The 18272-nt window shown below is 39.8% G+C and overlaps 3 protein-coding genes and 1 long non-coding RNA gene across 4 annotated transcripts; 1 reads left to right on the forward strand and 3 right to left on the reverse strand.

Annotated features, from left to right (window-relative positions):
• Positions 1–144: 144 nt before the first annotated feature.
• On the reverse strand, positions 145–7932 carry LOC147169981 (uncharacterized). Its single transcript, XM_086081884.1, has 7 exons — positions 7712–7932; positions 7530–7595; positions 4617–4910; positions 3011–3133; positions 1359–1451; positions 695–738; positions 145–620 (listed from the first exon to the last, which is right to left on the reverse strand). The coding sequence occupies exons 1-7, from the start codon at positions 7746–7748 to the stop codon at positions 363–365; spliced, it is 915 nt and encodes a 304-aa protein (XP_085938010.1). The 5' UTR covers positions 7749–7932; the 3' UTR covers positions 145–362.
• Positions 5581–15769, forward strand: LOC147169982 (uncharacterized). Its single transcript, XR_015095738.1, has 2 exons — positions 5581–5996; positions 15672–15769. It is a non-coding gene; the product is annotated as an uncharacterized LOC147169982 (long non-coding RNA).
• LOC147169983 (CMRF35-like molecule 8) lies at positions 7983–14394 on the reverse strand. The gene is made up of 5 exons (XM_086081885.1): positions 14242–14394; positions 13828–14142; positions 10948–11016; positions 10751–10858; positions 7983–8383 (listed from the first exon to the last, which is right to left on the reverse strand). The coding sequence occupies exons 1-5, from the start codon at positions 14279–14281 to the stop codon at positions 8121–8123; spliced, it is 795 nt and encodes a 264-aa protein (XP_085938011.1). The 5' UTR covers positions 14282–14394; the 3' UTR covers positions 7983–8120.
• On the reverse strand, positions 15132–17484 carry LOC147169984 (uncharacterized). The gene is made up of 5 exons (XM_086081888.1): positions 17220–17484; positions 16392–16547; positions 15646–15741; positions 15543–15574; positions 15132–15450 (listed from the first exon to the last, which is right to left on the reverse strand). Exons 1-5 carry the CDS (start codon positions 17257–17259, stop codon positions 15394–15396), a joined length of 381 nt encoding a protein of 126 aa, XP_085938014.1. The 5' UTR covers positions 17260–17484; the 3' UTR covers positions 15132–15393.
• Between the last annotated feature and the right edge of the window lie 788 nt (positions 17485–18272).

The raw sequence follows: 18272 nt of genomic DNA on the forward strand, positions 1-18272 counted from the left end.
GGCATCAAAAACATTCACCTCTGAAAACGAAGAAGTGCTACACGTGCACAATTGCACACAAAAACAAAGAAGCGCCACCCTGTGGCGCGACGCCACACTGCTGATTTTTATAAAAGACAAAGGCACACACAACCTTTTGTACTATTTCATGGACTCTAGCCTACTGCCCGAAGCCAGCTGGGATAGGTTCCAGCGCCCTCGCGACCCTAGTGAGGAATAAGTGGTTAAGACCCAGAGCCTGGGAACTGTGACATAGACATGCTAATCACAAGACCATGTGCTGTCTGCAAAAAAATATTATTGGATGTTAGTTAGTTCAACACAAACTGAATAGTATATTGCATAGTGAAAGTCTGGTGATGTTACGGCTCTGTATGTTTTGCTACAGTTGAGTATATATGTGCCACTGCAGGGACGCTAAGAATAACCGAACTGCCAGAGGAGGCTGAGCTACTTTTTTCAGTCTCAAGGTGGGAGTTATGCGCTGTTGAGACGTTGCTTGACTCGTGCTGGAAATGAATAGTGGAATAGTGCGCCATGTCTTCTGGAGGGCTGACCATGGCATGTCTTTGCTGGGATTGCATCTGTATCTCCTCATACAGGTGATCAGGAAGATCTCCCTGGAGTGGACAAGAAAAGTGGCTGATGGGTGGAAGTGTAGAACTGGGATGAAAACAGAACACAACCAACAAACCTGGTTGTTGGGTCCATCATGTGTCCCCTGCACTGGTGATCCTCCTGCAGCACATCACATCAAAAATAATAGTCATTTGAAATATTTGATGGCTTGGGATGGGCACTGTGAAGCTCCAGTGGCTGATTGGTGTGGAATTGCCTGGGAATCAAACCTGTGCCAGATGCATGAAAGTCAGTAGCGTGTACCATGACTCTGCTATAAAATGGCCATTATTTGATTTTGAAATTTCTTCAAAATACCTCTAGTGTTTCTACCATTTAGGGGTGAAAAAAAATCCACACAAAAACATGCTAATTGCACAAAACCCATAGATTAAAATCTCAGACATTAGAACTGTAAAGCAGACGTCCTAGCCACTTGTTGCATGCAATATTATCTTGAAACTGAATTTAAAAAAAAATCTTCTTCAGGATTGTGGGGAATTGGGAGCAATTTTAATATCACTTTAGGTGCAAGGCAGACAAGTGAAAGTGGGAACTGAACCCACACTGCCTTCACTGAAGTCAGGTGAATGTACCATCACACCACCTTGTGACTGAAAAATGTCTAACCACAGAAAAAAGTACAATATATTTAATAATAGTTGACAGTGTTACTTCAAAAAAATAGTTTGAGAGTGATTCTATAAAATGCACTTTTGCGTGCCAAACGCTGTCCTCACCTTGTTTCCAGATGCGTTTGTAAATAAACACTACAAGTGTAAGCACAGGTACTGCCAACAATAAGGGAGACACCAGAACAGCCAGAATGGTATCTGGAATTAGACAGGAACGGGAGAGGACTGTATCAGGATGTGTGTATTCCAACAGTCATTATTATGGTAGTACGGTAACCTGCCACACGGTGGCGCCTCTTTAATTTGTTATGTCAATAGGTGACTTCTCTTTGCCTGACCTTTTCACGAAATGGACTTGGTCCAAACCGCAGTGCTCTCTCAAGTAACGTGCGGTAAAGCTGAATGTATTTTATTTTATTTTAACTTTTTGGCTACCAAATAAACAAGTGCCTGTGGAAATCAACAAGTCTTCTTTGCTCCTTTTGCTGTCCAATGGGGTATATGCCACTTCCGACTTCCTGGTTGTCACACATCAGCTTTGTTTTCGTTTCCTGTTTGCGACGTGTGGACCGCGTCCCAAGTTCTTGTGCTTTCGCCTTTGTGCCCCGTCGGTTGCGCGTTCCCGTAGACGGGTGCGAGTGTGTAGTGTGCCTGTCTCAGTTGTCAGAAGCATTTCAGAGTTAAGATGGGCGGGAGAAACGAAGATGATGTGTGAAACCCGGAAATCGGAAGTCTGTGGCGTCTACCCCATAGCACATGTCCACATGTCCGTGGAGCTACTTCCTCAGTGTTTTTGTGTGTGTGTGTGTGGGGGGGGGGGTCAATGATATGTCCCTGTTTTGCACAAAAAAAGACACTAAAGATGATTTTATTAATAAATGTTAATGTACGATAAACCAGAACTTATTTTTCGGCCTTACATTTCTATGAACAAATATTTTCCAGCTTGAACTATTCGTATCTTTCCTCTGAAGTCACGCGGTTTTGGTAATTTGACCATCTGAACAACACCCACAATATAAGACTGCTACAGTTGTACACAAGGTTTGACATTTTTAAAGTCTGCATCAGATGTGGAGCGCTAACTGCAGTATACTCACATTTGACCACACTGTGCGTTGATGGCATTGAAGACAACATAGATGGTGTTGATATCATCACCGCAGTTGCTGCCGTCACACGCACAGCAGGACGTCTTGATCTTGTACTTGTGATGCGTTCATCTGCATTAGAAATAACCAACACATCACACTTTTGTAATAACAGTAGACGGGTGCGAGTGTGTAGTGTGCCTGTCTCAGTTGTCAGAAGCATTTCAGAGTTAAGATGGGCGGGAGAAACGAAGATGATGTGTGAAACCCGGAAATCGGAAGTCTGTGGCGTCTACCCCATAGCACATGTCCACATGTCCGTGGAGCTACTTCCTCAGTGTTTTTGTGTGTGTGTGTGTGTGTGTGTGTGTGGGGGGGGGGGGGGGGTCAATGATATGTCCCTGTTTTGCACAAAAAAGACACTAAAGATGATTTTATTAATAAATGTTAATGTACGATAAACCAGAACTTATTTTTCGGCCTTACATTTCTATGAACAAATATTTTCCAGCTTGAACTATTCGTATCTTTCCTCTGAAGTCACGCGGTTTTGGTAATTTGACCATCTGAACAACACCCCCAATATAAGACTGCTACAGTTGTACACAAGGTTTGACATTTTTAAAGTCTGCATCAGATGTGGAGCGCTAACTGCAGTATACTCACATTTGACCACACTGTGCGTTGATGGCATTGAAGACAACATAGATGGTGTTGATATCATCACCGCAGTTGCTGCCGTCACACGCACAGCAGGACGTCTTGATCTTGTACTTGTGATGCGTTCATCTGCATTAGAAATAACCAACACATCACACTTTTGTAATAACAGAATTATCATTAACTAACCGTAACCTATATTAGGGGTCTAAATCCTGCAGCTCTGGAGCCACATGTGGGTGGATCTCTGTTAGCCGCTAAAAAAAAATAATCCAAATTTATATATACTGTATGGATATATTTGTATAGATATTCTTTAAAAGAATGAATGATTTAGGTTAGAAAGGAATAATTGAATCTTCCAGAAATGTCAGAGTCCAAATTTGCAAGTTATCAGAAAAAGAGAGACAAAACTTAGATTTCTTTTTAAATTTCCTAAAAATGTCCAAAAAGTGAGCATAAACTGTGCAAGAAAGGAAGAGGAAAAGCAGAAAATTACCATAAAATGTCCATAAAATTGTCAAAAATGTCAAAGAATTGAATAAAAAAAGGCAAAAAAGAATGTGCTGAATCTTAAAATGTTTTGCAGCTCCAGACATATTTTTGCTTATTATTTGGCCTAAAAAGGCTCTTTTAACAGGAAAAGTTGGTGATCCCTGACCTATACGTAAATATACGCTGATGTAACAGTTTTATGAATGTACCATAGAATCAAACCTCCCCAGTCCCACACTAGTTTTTTGTTGAATGTACTAAGCTTTATTTTTTAAAGTGGTGGCATGAAATCATCTGAATCCAGATTTGTTGTTTTGTTTTTTAAGTAGGCTATACAACTACATAACTGATGTCTCAACAGTCTTTAGTCTCTACAAAGCAATTAGAAAGCGCTGCCCAAAACAATGTGCGCTGAAATGACCATCAGTGGCAGTGCAGTTACATGGACATTTTATTTATTTATTTTTATTAATGGCCGTCCGTGCAAGAGTGCTGACAAGTATGGATGGGCATCGGATTCGGGCCCATACCCAGGCTTATTTCAAGGTATCTGTACTCACGATGCCAGGCAGCATAAACCGACCTCTTGTGGCTCATTTTTAATCAGGAACTAGAAATGAGAAATTATAAGAATTGAAAATTGCCTATAATTTCATATAATTTTAAGGAAAAACACTACATTAGGATTTACATACAGCAGGTCTTTCTTCAAAATTATCTGTCATTGTTTTTTGGGGGGACATTTTATGTTGTCTATCAAAAGTACTAGTGGTATCAGTACTTAGTATCGGGGACTACATAAGAGTTGAGTAGTTAAAAAAAAAGCGGTATCAAACATCCCTATTGACAAGAGACATAGGCCTGACCTTGAATCATTTTTGATGCGCAAGTCGGACTTTCCGTTTATGTCACTCGATGATGTGACCAATATCAGCGAGAGCTTCTCATTGATTGTAATCATTGCTAAACAAAAAAAATGGATAAAGATTGTTTGAGAAATGCTACACATGGAGTAGTGGCTGCAACAGAAGCAAAGAGACTTAAACTGTTCGTCAACCTATTTCTTTGTGAGAACAACAACAAACAACATGATTGTGAATGTGTGACTGATACTCACCAACCTCAAGTTGCACTTTGGTGTATTCAATGTTCTCCCAGGTTGTATTAGAGCGACACCAATATGTCCCAGAGTCTGCTTTGCTCAAGTCGCTGATGTAAACTGAAAAATGTTTTTTTCTTTCATTTAATCTCAAGAATTTGGTTTTATCTGTCAGCCTCTCACAACTGGCAGGATTATCTCCCTTGCACAAGAATTGATCATCCTTGTCATGGCTGCTTGGGTAGGGGCACTCAATCCGGACAGCTTGTCCAACATGTTTGCGTATTACTCTTGCTTGCATGTCTTCCCAGTCTGAAAAGAAGAAATCCACATCAATGCTGCCCCTTTGGAACAAAGATGTACATTATACGGAACCAGGTGTTTAGAGCAGTGGTTCTTAATCTGAGTTAAGTAGTTCAGTAGTCAATTTGTTGTAATCCCTAACTATGTCGAGCAAAAAAACAAAACAAAAAAAAGTGGTCAGATGTATATGTGCAATATGAATTCACATATGCAATACGAATTCACATGTAAAACGATTATGGAATGGTGTTCCACAGGGTTCAGTTCTGGGCATCTGCCGTTTTCATTGTATCTGCTCACCCCTGGATTCCATCTTTAAAATAACAGTAGTGGTTGTTTTAAAGTACTCTATAAAAATAGAGTTGAGTTGAGTGATGGTCTGCGTCCTAACTGCATGACTTGCAATGCCAAGTTAAAGGTGCAATGTTGCAACATTGATGCAAATTGGAGTGGTAAAATGACCATATTTTTCACCCACAAATGTTTTAAGAATTGTATAATGGACAGGAGGCACTACTGTGGCGCAATGGCTGTTGCCCCTATTTTCCTGTAGAGTGAAATAATGATCGGGTGTTCGGGATCGAATCTTTAAGCTTTTGGGAAGTCAGACGCGCGCACGTCTCTCTCTCGCTACGCGGAAGCGCTGGGAAGGCAGACGTGTTTGGGGGTGTGTGGACGAGACCGTGGAAAGACATGCGTGTGCGACAGCGGATATTCAAATAATAATAAATCAAGACTGCAGTGCGACCCTCCGTCTCCCGGTGGCTCCTTTAGTTCGACTATCGGGCCGAAAGTTTGGCGACATGCAATAGGAGTTGTCAATGGAGATGACTCTGACCGAGGGAAAAAATTCCCCTACTTCCCCGGACCACGGTCAGAACACCGAGCAGGGAAATAAAAGAAGAAGAAGAAAAAAGAACACCGAGCAGGAAAGGATAACACTGTCTCGTGTGACAAAAAAGGGCAAAACTGACGTTGCACAAGCGTCGACAGGAGGACGCGGATCAATATTGGAGCAGCGTTAATATTGGAGTAGGTGGAAAAACCTAAGAGGATGAAACGGGACCCACAGCTTGCTTTCTTCTTGCTAAAAAGGTAAAACCTCGTAACGAAAATGCGATATGGTCTATTTATGATAAGCAATGCACAATAAAACTACCACTAACTAACGTCTCGGCACTTGGCTTCCATTCCGCTTTTCGCCAGAGGGGTCGCAAATCTGCAAAAACTTGGTAACTTGTGTTTGGCACCTTTAAGCAATTCTTGTCCTCTCAAGGAACACTTCCTTAAGATGCATGGAGAATGGGGAATACAAAAACACAACACTTTCTGAATTTAAGGTAAAGAGAGACTGAGTTGACGAAAAGGCTACTCTCTCTGTTCATTTTGTTCACCTGCGTCTTGAATTTAGAATAAAAAAAATATATAATTTTTTTCAAATTATTATTATTTTATTTTATTTTATTTTATTTTATGAAGAAGGGTTTGGTGAATGTGCATCGGAATCTTGTGGAATCTCCAACAAGGTTAAGAACCACTGATTTAGAGCCCTGGCCATAAAGGCTACAATATAGAGTTGAGTTGAGTGATGGTCAGCGTCCTAACTGCATGACTTGCAATGCCAAGTTAAAGGTGCATGTCGCAACATTGACGCAAATTGGAGTGTTAAAATGACCATATTTTTCACCCACAAATGTTTTAAGAATCGTATAATGGACAGGAGGCACTACTTTGGCACAATGGCTATTTTCCTGTAGAATGAAATAATGATAGCGTTAATATTGGAGTAGGTGGAAATGGAAGAAAATTTGAAGTCGGTCTGAAACTATAAAAGACAAGATTCTACATGACTTTGGGTTGAATTTGTGACTTTTATCTTTAAATCCTGAAGAAGAAGAAAAATCAGAGATCACTGATAGAGACCCACTCTGTTGTAGTTCATTATAAAGGTTTGTAATCATGTTGAAGTCAAGGTTCAGCAATCTGGGTGGAAGATGGTCTCCAAGTTCCCACTTTAGCCAACTATAAATCATCCGCCGGACCTTATGAACAAATTTAGCTTGCCAAATCAGATTATTAGTCCACTTTATTAAGGACTATCAACGCTCCTCTTGTTTGCCACATTTAAACAGGAATGAAAGCAACCGCGGTGAATCAAGTCGGCTGTGTTCACGCCCACAATGGCGCTAAAGTTAGTATTATTATTATTATTTTTTTATGTTTCACTTTGGGCCTGTTGTGGACTCGTGCCAGACTTGCATTAGGCATGACAATAGAGACCCTGGTGTATAATCCCTGAAAATTTCCAAGGACCTCTATTTCTATGCCTTTCTGTGACTCTTCCAGTCTCTCTTTCTCTCTTTGCATCCCAATGTGAAATGTTGTATGTGCAGAGCTGGAGCTTATCCTAGTTGATGTTCGGCAAGAAGGACTTTCACATCATCACAGAATGGAAACTAAAAACACCTGCACTGAAGTCAGGGAAGTGAAGCGCAACATCATCAGCCACTATTCTTAGACACAGCATGTTCATTGGTGTGATTTTGTTTGAAGTCAAAAGTTTTTCCTCTACAGTCTGACCAAATCATGTTGTTTTCATGATGCTTTAAATTGTTTAACTGTACTCACATTTATGATCGCCAATCGCCCGAGAATCACTTTTGCATCCTGTCACTGCCAATAAAAGCACTATGGCTGAGAAAACATAATTTAATCATGTTTAATATTTAAATCACATTGCAAATATAGACATTTGACTTTATCAACAAAACCATCTTCATTAAATAACAATAAATTAAAAACAATATTACCTGTCATGGAGACATAAACTTTTAAAGCTATTGCCATTCCTTTTACGATTTTGTTGATATATTTTTTGAATCAATAAATATCTACTTATTCTGTCATATGTGACACTACATATGCTGTATACGGTTTATATCCTCTATTGCCATCAAACATTTGCAGCTTTTCTTTTAAGCAACTGACTTCAAACATTTGCATGTTATTTTAAAATGAGGATGTGACTACTGCTGTCAATCAGAAGTTGAGACAGAAACTAAGAGAAAAAAAGCAAAAGGATAACAGGGGAAACACTTTATTTCATTCTAAATAAAACTATGTTATTGCTTGCTATTTTATCAAACGCTTATCCTTAACATGGAATACAATCGTAGCTGTCATGATGAGACGGCATCAGACTGGTGATGTGCACTGTATTTAGACATTGCTGTACACTGCTGATTCATCTCTGAGCATAATGGTGGAGTATGTCACGTTTGTAGGCTCATTAGAGACCTTGTTGCCGTCCATGTGGCTGTGGTGGCTGACAGTGGAATAGTGGAGATTGTCTGGGGGAATGAAGGAGTCACCAGATGGGCTGGTATGCTGGCTCTGGGCAGCAGATGAGGGAAGGGCGCCAGATGATTTGACCTTTTCTTTGGAAACCATTGAATAGGGTGGGCTTTTGTCCTTTTCTTCTCCTGTAAAAAAAAACAACCCCACATTCACCGAAATTCAAACTGTACTTATTGTGAAATGCGATCTCTTACTATAGTGTTAGGCATGAAAATGGGGATTATGTATGTACGAAATTATAGATACATTTACATATATATATTTACAGAGTGTTGCTGTAGTTTGTGGGACTGTAGAGCTGGTGAGTACCGATACCAGGAATCGGTATGATGGCCATATTTCAAGGTATCAGGTACTCGCATCGGCAGCCGATACCGGAATTTCATACAAATCTATGGAACAGTACTATATAGGCCTTTCTTTAAAATGATCTGTCATTTCTTTAATAGAAATGTCATGTATCAAAATTACTATAGTGGTATCGGTACTTAGTATCATATCGGTGACAATTCAAGAGTTGAGTACTGGTGTTGGTCTAAAAAAAAGTGTTATCGAACGTCCCAGAGGTGGGCAAACTTGGTACTCGAGGGCCGGAGTCCTGCAGGTTTTGGATGTTTCCCTGCTCCAACAGGATCATTATCAGGCTTATGAGAACTTGCTAATGAGCTTCAAGTGTGTTGGAGGAGGGAAACATTCAAAGCCCTTGAGGACCGAGCTTGACCTCCTCTGGCCATTTTTCAAAACAAACACTGTTTTGGCCAAGCTTTCAGTACTGATCAGGTTCTTAAACTCAAGTTGAAAAACTCATCAGTTTTGCTTTAAACACATTCTCAATCACCTGACACATTTTTCACACTGTGACACAATTGTGTTGCAAAAATCTATACTCTGTGATTAGCAAGTGTAACCAATCAAGTGTACATGAACACTTGATGAGTATGTGTTTGTGTGATGCTGTCAATGTACTGATACATTTGTGTTCAAAATACTCAGAGCCTGTCAGTGATGGTGTTGTGGTACATTCGTCTGACTTAGCACTTTCACCGATGATGATGATTACTATACTGCAAAACAATATATAGTATAGTGCTATGGAAAACAATTTGCATACTTTGTAATACCGGTACCAAAGAGATCCACCTCATCTGGCTTCAACGAAGCGTCATGAAGGCAACGAAGACACTACAGGCCTATTTATGACTTCAGGTGAAACCTGCTCTGGACGCTTTGCAATTTGCCTACAAGCCCTATGTTGGCGTGGATGATGCTACCACCTATCTAAGGCATTGTGCTCACTCACACCTGGATGACCGTTTTTATTTCTCGAATGCGTTCAATACCATCCAACCTGTTCTGCTTGGTGAGAAGATGTGCTTCTTGGATTACTGACTACTTTTCAAACAGGCCCCACTGTTTGTACACTTGGGGAACATCCTGTAATAAGATGTTGTGATCATTAATGACACAGCACCACAAGGGTCTGTTTTGTCGCCTATTTCTGTTTACCTTGTACATCTCCGACTGACAATAAATCTCCTGGTTCCTGCCATCTGCAGCAGATCTCGGAAAACTCTGCGTCGGTGTGTATTGGGAATGGAGAAGAGATGGACTAAACAGAGCTGCTGGACTACTTTAGGGAGTGGTGCAGTTGGACTCTGAACTATTATGTCTTCAAAGCTAGCAAAACTAAGAAGCTAGTTATGGACTTTAAAAGGACCAGAATTTTGGTTCAGACAATTGTTTATACCGTTCAGCACTCAATTACAGAAATTCTCTGTCTATCTATCTATCCATCTATCCATCTATCCATTGTTAAGTTATTAACATTGTTTTTCAGTTTTAAATTATATTTTAGCCGTTTTAGATTATGTTAACTCAGTATGGCTGAATGAATAGAAATATATTCTTATCTGTGTTACTTTCATGAGAAAGAGCAACGGGTCTGTCTATTCATTCGTTATCTAATGGGAGGGCCGGGATTCTGCTGTGTCGGAAGGGAGTCAGGCTTATTGTTATTGTATTTTTTCTTATCTGATTTATACCCATGGGAACGGATTCTCTTGTATTCATTCAGTTGTAACCAGGTGTGTTGTGGGCTGACTTTTCTATGAACCCTCTTTTGAATAAATAATGATGTGGGCTGGAGAGGAGAGACACATTTGAACAGAGCACTGCTTGGGTGACTTCATTTGTGTGATCAGAAGCTTCTGGTAATTATTCACCTTTGCAAAGGAACTTTTTCAACAGAATCTCATCATTCAGTTAATTGAACACGCAAAGAGTACAATACTTAATATTGTCTACTCTAACACCATCCATCCATCCATCCATCCATCCATCCATCCACTAGTTTTGCTATGTCAGTCTTCCACCATACCTGCTAGACAAAAAGAATGAGCAACTAAACCATCAAGATGAGTCAAATCACATTAGTTCCATTTTAGCATTGAAAAGAACAGCTAGTGTGAATGGACTCTCTGTATTATTCATACCAGAATGTGTGCTAATCTTCCCCTTTCGCTGTCTGAAGTATATGAGAAGGGCTATTGCCAGTGCTAGTGTGAGTATTCCGAGGCTTAATCCAATGTACAATGGCGTCACTGCAAAGAAAGACAAAATCAGCTCTCAGAATGCTGTGTGGTTAACATACGTCACTTACATGTTTGATGGGCAACTATTAACAACTTACTCGAGGATAAAGTACTTGGATGAACTTGCTTTGGTGAGGTTGTTGTTGGCTTGGGTGCTGGTGTTGTTGCTAAAACCAAAAAATACAGGAAAGAAAATGAGAAACAAGCACAAAGAAGCCCCACTAAAGTTTGTTTGTTTTTATTTTGACCATCTCTGTAGTTATCAATCTCTTTTTTCTCTCCTTTCTTTAATGACTCTGACACATGAAATGAAAATTTGAGACAAACGGTATTGTGGGTGGGAAATGGAACTAAGATCTTCATTTACTCTATGAGCTTAATTTTCACACCCAGTGCAAGTCGGGTGTGAAGCGCGGTCTAAATCTGTGCAGGGGTGGGTGCATACAAAAGAGGGCAATTTGACCCGTTGTGGGCGTGAACACAGCCAACTTGTTTTGTCAACCCGCCACCAAAATGGCGGATTGACAATTACATTGACGGACAAAAACCCACTTCCGTCAATGCTAAGTTGACGGACCTTCAATCAATATTGACGGAATGCCCACTTCTGTACATAAGTCCATATATTTTAAAACATTCAAAGAAGAGCACAACTGTCATTCTAAACATGTTAAAATCAAAATTAAATTAGCTGTCCAGATCTTTAAAACTGTCCTACTTTGTTTGTTTATAATTCCTTTTAAATTGTTTTTAAGTCAATGCACATTTTTATCCATCCATGCATCAATCTAATTTCCGAACCGCTCATCCTCATGCTGGAGCCTATCCCAGCTGTCAATGGGCATTATGCGGGGCACACCCTGAATTAGTCACCAGACAATCGCAGGGCACACAGAGACAAACAACCATCCGCACACACAATCCTACCTATGGACAATTTGGAGTGGTCAATCAGCCTACCATGCATGTTTTTGGAATGTGGGAGGAAACCGGAGTACCCGAAGGCACGGCAGGCATGGGGAGAACATGCAAACTCCACCCAGGAAGGCCAGCGCTGGAATCAAACCCTGGCCTGCACCTCGAAAATTACATGTGTGCACATTTTTATGTTACAGTTCATTCCATAATTTTGCATCACAAACCCAGATGCTCATACATTTCAGGGATGAATGGAGGGTAGGCAGTTTACAAATTGTGTGTTCCCTCTCTAAAATCCACTTAATGTTACGCACATTTTCAGGTTTATTCAAATTCTAATGACTTAAATCTGTAAATGTGGCGTTGAACCAGTGCGCTTATAGTCCTTGACATGGCCGAAGAGTAAACTGACTTGCATGTATCCTGCAGCAGGTAGCAAAGTACTGCAAGTAGACCACCATGGGTGGATTACATCAAATTAGCGTTGGAGGTTGCTAATCTGTGAAGTGGGCACTTGGAAACCACCTACCAACCCGAAGTGCATACATTTATAAAGGCATGGGCTCACCGATATAACAATGAACCAATTACTTCCCCCTACCTTTGTTTTGGATTACCTGTATTTTCCAAAGCAAGCCTGCTTCCCCAAATTGACATCATAGGAGAGAGTCTTGTTTGCTTTTATGGCATCACACGAGTGGGCTATAACCTAATTGATCATATTACTATGTGGTCACAGTTTTTCTCCATAGGTTTGGCACATTTCTTGAAACTGAGATGACATTTTCAAAAAATACCATGGACAAATCCCAAAACCACCTTACAATTGGTGCCAACTGAATGGCATTCGTCATTGCATATCAAATTGCCAATGTCTTAGTACATGTCTCAATTGCCTCTGTAGATTTGTGCAAATGGTTGTGTACATTTAGCCGACAGTTAGCGCAATGTGCAATGTGTATTTAGCAGTTTTTCCAAATTAATGGATCTTGCTCATTGAACTGGATTCGTTTTTTTTTCAGTCTAACGGTTGTCTTTTCCAAAACATGTTAGCAAGGATTTCAGTGTGTAAGTCTCCAAATGCAAAATCATCTGTTCAATTGTCAAAAATTAGTCAAGCATATCACAGGAGATCAGTGAAGAGGATGGTTGAGACATTCACGCCGTTTTTTCCCCTCGCTGCATTGCATGGGAAAATATTGGCTGTGACGTGGATGAAAGCCTTTGGCCAAACAGAGAGCAGCGTATGGATGGTCAAGAGGATGAGGAGGAGGTGACGATAGTGACTACACAGTACATTCTGTAAAGTAAATTTGACTCTATTTGGAGTAAATTTGACTCTATTTAGAGTGGGACCAACTAGACTCAGTTTTAGAGTAATATTTACACTTGGAAGGGAGTAAAATAAATAATTGAAAAATAAAATAAAAGTCACTCAAGGGTCGATGAACCTTCAGGTTAGGAGACAGCCGCAGTACCACCTGAGCTACACCACTTCTACTGTTTGCTTAGCTCCAAGATGTTTTTGGTCTCGGTGTTATGAAGAGTCCAGCTGACACAAGCGATATACTTACTACAGTAACACACAGGAGATCTGTTGCTCAGGGCGTCGATTGGCTGTCTCCCAAGCTGAAGGTCGTGAGTTCTTTCCTCAACCCTTGAGTGACTTTTACTTATTTATTTTTCACTTGTTTATTTTAAACTCTTCAAAGTGTAAATATTACTCTAAAAAATAGTCTATTTGGTCCCACTCTAAATAGGGTCAAATTTACGCCTTTTATATTAATGCCTTTGAAGAAGGGTTTTGGTTGGCGTGTAATAATTGAGAGTGTGTTATTCTCAAGAAATTATGCAAACTATATATTTAGCCTGAAACTATAAAATACATACATAAATAAATAATAATAATAAAAGTATCTGTACACATGGTAGTGAGCCCCTGATGAGGGAGTCTTTGGAAAATTTTCAACAATGTCATGGGTCCCCGGACCAAAAAAGATGGTATGGTATAGAAGTACTTAATAAAGAGGATGTGAGTGCAGAGTTTTTTATCCACTCACCTTTTCTGACGGTGAGTACAACTTTTTTGTATACATCAACTAGAACAGGTTTTTCCCATACACACCAGTAGGTACCAGCATCCTCCTTCGTCAGGTGAAATATTGTAACATAGAATTTGTTTCCTGCATCCATTATGTTGTATTTGTCATTTGAATACAATCTTTTCCCCGTGCTTTTTATTAGGACGTCTTCATCATATTTACAGTTTCTCTTGCAGAAGTATTTGACATTATTTAAATAGTAGCCATCAGAGCATGTTATTGTAATGTTCTCCCCAGATACTCCTGTCACTTTAGTCTCCATGTTTGCGCTCCCTGCACCAAACAGAGAAGAAACAACTTTTATGATTTATTTGGTTACTTTTATTTCGATGGGTGACAAAAGTACAGAAAATCCCCCCAAAAAATTCTTACCTTGTATAATAAATGCCACAACAAGGAAAAGTATCTCCATGCTGTCGTAGGCTCTCTTTTACTTTTGGTCTCTTGTCCTGCTATTTAAATTGATGTTTGCTGTGCTTGCTTGGTTCCTCTTTGTTATTGCTGCACTTCCTCTGTCAACATCTGTCAGAAAACCGTGAGACCGACATTACAGAGGACTGTCTTTTCACATGTGAAAATACTGGCGTTTCCTGATTTATGTGCAGGCGCAAGGCTGCAATTTGGCAGACTGCATTGCGCCATGCTGGGCATTTTGGCGTGGTGAGGGTGTGTCCTTGAACATAGGTTCAGCAGAAAGTCAGACTAAAGCTACGTTTGCTCAAACCACGTCTAAATAATGGCATAGGTAGCATTACACGATTTTGGTGAATTTGGTCAGGGATCAGGGCACAGGCAGACAGATTCTGAGCCTTGCGGGCATGTGTGGTGTTGTCATCATATTTAGTCCAAGGGTGGGCAATTTCCAGTTGTGATTCTTTTTTCAATACCTAAATATCTCTAGATTAGAAATTTGAGTTTTAAAAAAATCGCAATAATCAATTTATAGATTCGTATCGGGATTAATTGGCATTGAATCGTGACCTATTAATCGTGATACGAATCGAATCACCAGGTATTAGGCAATTCACACCCCTTTTATATATATATATATATATATAAATAATCGGGCACACTACTGTATGTGTTGCTGCTTCACACAGCAGACACTGTAAAGGGCACAGAAGATTCAGTCAGACACACAGTAATGACTCCTTAAAAACAAATAGGTGACTCAGTTATTTATTCACATTGAACTCACAGCTGAATCAGTATAACTATCCAAAAGCTAACATGGTATTTCGTCAGAGTACCACCTGGTGGATTTGTTAGGGTACTTCTCTGTTTGACCTCTATGCAAAAAAATTGCCACTGTGCTGCTTCACTACTCTTAATTTCTTTGCACATAAATTCAAATCATTGTAGTGAATGTCTTAAAAGGAGTCTTGATCACAATTAGTATAGGTGTTTTATATTAATAGTCAGTTCTGAGGAAAATCAAACCCACAAAACTCCCAAACAGTCAACATTTTCCAGATCTGTCCGGCTGAGTGGAAGATGCGGCAAACAAGAAAGTTCTGCATTGCTCTATGGGCCACCACCTGATTGCACACGGTGCAACCTTACTGTTGAACTTCCCTCAACCTGTGTACAAGTAAAAGACATCTTAGAGTAAGCATTGTGTAAAAAATTAGCAATATGTTTGTTGCATTGTTTTGCTTCTGAGTCACACTCACATCCACTTTGTTTGCACCTGGTCTGTCCTGAGCTGAAACAATCAAGTGGCAAGTGTGATTATGGGTGGGATGCTGTTTTGTTAAACTTGTTTGCGTGTCTCACCTGCACTACTTCTCCAATTTCCATAGAATATCAGCGGGATTGCCGCACAAACCAGAAGAGCCAGGCTAACGGACACAATGATTACCACAGTGGTGTCTGTGAACATTACAGAGGTCAGCAATGATACTCAATGACAAAAAAGTACAAATATAATCTTCAATAACTTACAATGTAATTTTGTATTGGTTACATGTCTATCTTCAGCTTTGGTTTCGCTGTGAATTTGTATTTAAAAGATGGTACACTCATGAAATAAAAACATACAATTAATTCTCAGAAGTTTTATTGCTGCATCCAATCTTATTTTAGTGACCATTTTGACCTTCTTCAGTTACTAGTGAGAGACATGATGCTGTTGAATGACTTGCTCGGGAATTGTAGATAATCTATTCATTTTTGACCGCGTATTATTCCTGCTCCAGCTGAAGTGGGGAAATGAGGGATGGGGTACACAGAGCTACACAAACAGACAACAGTTTACCTTACATTCACACACGGGCAATTCACATGTTCAGTTTATTTAACATACATGTTTTGTGAATTTGATGTACACTCACATAAAAACTTTGCGTTCACTAAGAGTGAGTAATTTAGAGTAAATCACATTTGTTTTCCATCCATCATGCTAGATTGATTCATAGATTGGTACCAAATAGCCAAGTCTTACCTAAATAAATAAATAAATACAAATGTAATAAATCCATCATAATATGTACATGATTGTAAGAGGAACTTATAGTCGTAACCTGAGAGTTTGGTTGTTGCTCTCTGCTCAGTCTGCTCCTCCGTGGTGGGCTTTACTGATGCTGGAGGCAATGGCACAGTCACAGTACTGGATGGAATGTTTTCTGTAAGTGTCTGCAGGCTTGCAGGGGGAGGAGGTCCAGGAGGAAGTGCTGACACTTGAAGGCAACAAACATATGCACAGTATTTCACTTCACGTGCTTGTTGTTTTACATAATTTAAGGAGGGGGAGGGGGCACTTGGCTTTATTTAACACTTCCATGTAACATTTAACAAGTGATATCTAGTTTATTTGGAACAATTAGAAAGAGTCTTGGATTTAGTTATTTAAGGATATTCAGTTATAGTAGTAATAGTGTTGTCTAAAACAGTGCAAGTCAATGGCACCACTGTGCAAATAAGGCACAAGTAGCTTGCGGCTGCTTTCATTTTGTCAGCGTAGCTCTCATTGATGAAAACGCTGGGAGAATACCAGTATAAATATAAAAAGACAACTCGTGTGCACATGCTTTGTAAATGCAGCTGTTATAAAAGAAAACATGGAACAAGCTCATCTCCTGGTAGTCAGCCAGCTGCTCAAGCACTACTAAACTGGACACAACCATATTTTCATTATTTATATATTTAATACTGAAGTACATCTCACTGAGGGATCTCATAATATCATATGTTTTTATAGTTTATCACTCCAGAATAGATTTAAATAAATCTGAAGAGCTATGACTTCAAAAATGTCTATACTGTATATTGAATGATTTCATAATATTTGTATAAACAAAACAAATTTATGCCATTTGTGACAAAAATGTTAGATCAAATTCAGAACTCACCTGAGAAGCAGGAAAACAGGATAAAATGAAGAATGTCCATCCTTTATCAAACGATAAAACGAGACCAATAACTCTAGTGCTTCACCTTCGTCTCTTGCTACCATAAAACATGAGCGCCTTAAAGATAAGCTACAAACATTTCATTGTGTTTTGTATTTAATGGCATTTAAGAGAGCATAATATACAGTCAGATTGCCTCGTCCCCTCCCAAATCTGTTGCAGACAAGCTTCCAGCCTCAACATGAGTGTTTGCAGCTATTTTCTTTTTCTTTTTCTTTTTTTTGTAGAATGATGAGTGCCTTGGTGCATCATCAACCCAAGAGGCTGGGAGGCTTGAAACGGCCGTCTGGTGACTATGTCACGGGTGACTGTAGTTATTCTTAGATAACATTGGCACGTACATGTTCCTCGTGACTATCCAAATAAAGTCACTTTCAGAAATATTTTATCATGCATGTCCAACAGGCAACAGCTTTTATTGGTCAAGTTACCACTAGTGGTTCACGTTGTTGACTAGTTTAAATGTAGAGCACGGTAAACAGAACAGAACATTGTACTGGAAAGCCTGTAAAACTTAAATTGTAATTAATTATGGGATCAGGAAGAGCGTTCTTGCATACGTTCTTAAGAATACCGCACATGGAGAGTTTCACAAGATCGCGTTCTGCGGTTTTCATATTGAGAAATGGCCACAGTGCCTAAGGGCTCAGCTTGCGAACGTCACGTGAGTGACCAAACCCAGAAAACAGGTGAGCCATAACAGTCATTACCTAAACCCTTAAGCATTGTGTAGGTGACTATCCAGATAAATTTTGGCCACTAAGAGACTGAAATGGGGAAATCTTTACCTGCCAGACGCGCCGGCTGTCCACGTGTGCTCAATCTCGATCGCTCCAACGGCCGCAACCATGTTTGTTCCACTTGCCGTCAAAAGCAATCTCGAGGATGGTATTGATGTTCAATATGTTCAACTAGTGAGCTCCATGTGTATACCAGAAAGAACAACGTGCCTAGGTGTGTGCATTCGTGCGTCTGTCCGTGCGGTCAGCAGAA

The sequence above is a fragment of the Leptonotus elevatus genome, chromosome 8 (genome assembly GCF_054856555.1).
Source record: "Leptonotus elevatus isolate MCC_2025b chromosome 8, RoL_Lele_1.0, whole genome shotgun sequence".
Taxonomy (NCBI): Eukaryota; Metazoa; Chordata; class Actinopteri; order Syngnathiformes; family Syngnathidae; genus Leptonotus; species Leptonotus elevatus.

Coding starts and splice junctions, on each gene's coding strand:
- LOC147169981 (XM_086081884.1), bottom strand. CDS start 7,748: ATGGCAATAGCTTTAAAAGTTTATGTCTCCATGACAG. Junction 7,596..7,711: donor AGTTTATGTCTCCATGACAG/GTAATATTGTTT, acceptor ATGTTTTCTCAG/CCATAGTGCTTTTATTGGCA. Junction 3,134..4,616: donor CAAAGTGCAACTTGAGGTTG/GTGAGTATCAGT, acceptor TTTCTAATGCAG/ATGAACGCATCACAAGTACA.
- LOC147169983 (XM_086081885.1), bottom strand. CDS start 14,281: ATGGAGATACTTTTCCTTGTTGTGGCATTTATTATACAAG. Junction 14,143..14,241: donor TGTGGCATTTATTATACAAG/GTAAGAATTTTT, acceptor TGTTTGGTGCAG/GGAGCGCAAACATGGAGACT. Junction 10,859..10,947: donor TCCAAGTACTTTATCCTCGA/GTAAGTTGTTAA, acceptor CTTTCTTTGCAG/TGACGCCATTGTACATTGGA.
- LOC147169984 (XM_086081888.1), bottom strand. CDS start 17,259: ATGGACATTCTTCATTTTATCCTGTTTTCCTGCTTCTCAG. Junction 16,548..17,219: donor CCTGTTTTCCTGCTTCTCAG/GTGAGTTCTGAA, acceptor GTTGCCTTCAAG/TGTCAGCACTTCCTCCTGGA. Junction 15,451..15,542: donor CAGGTGCAAACAAAGTGGAT/GTGAGTGTGACT, acceptor ACTTGTACACAG/GTTGAGGGAAGTTCAACAGT.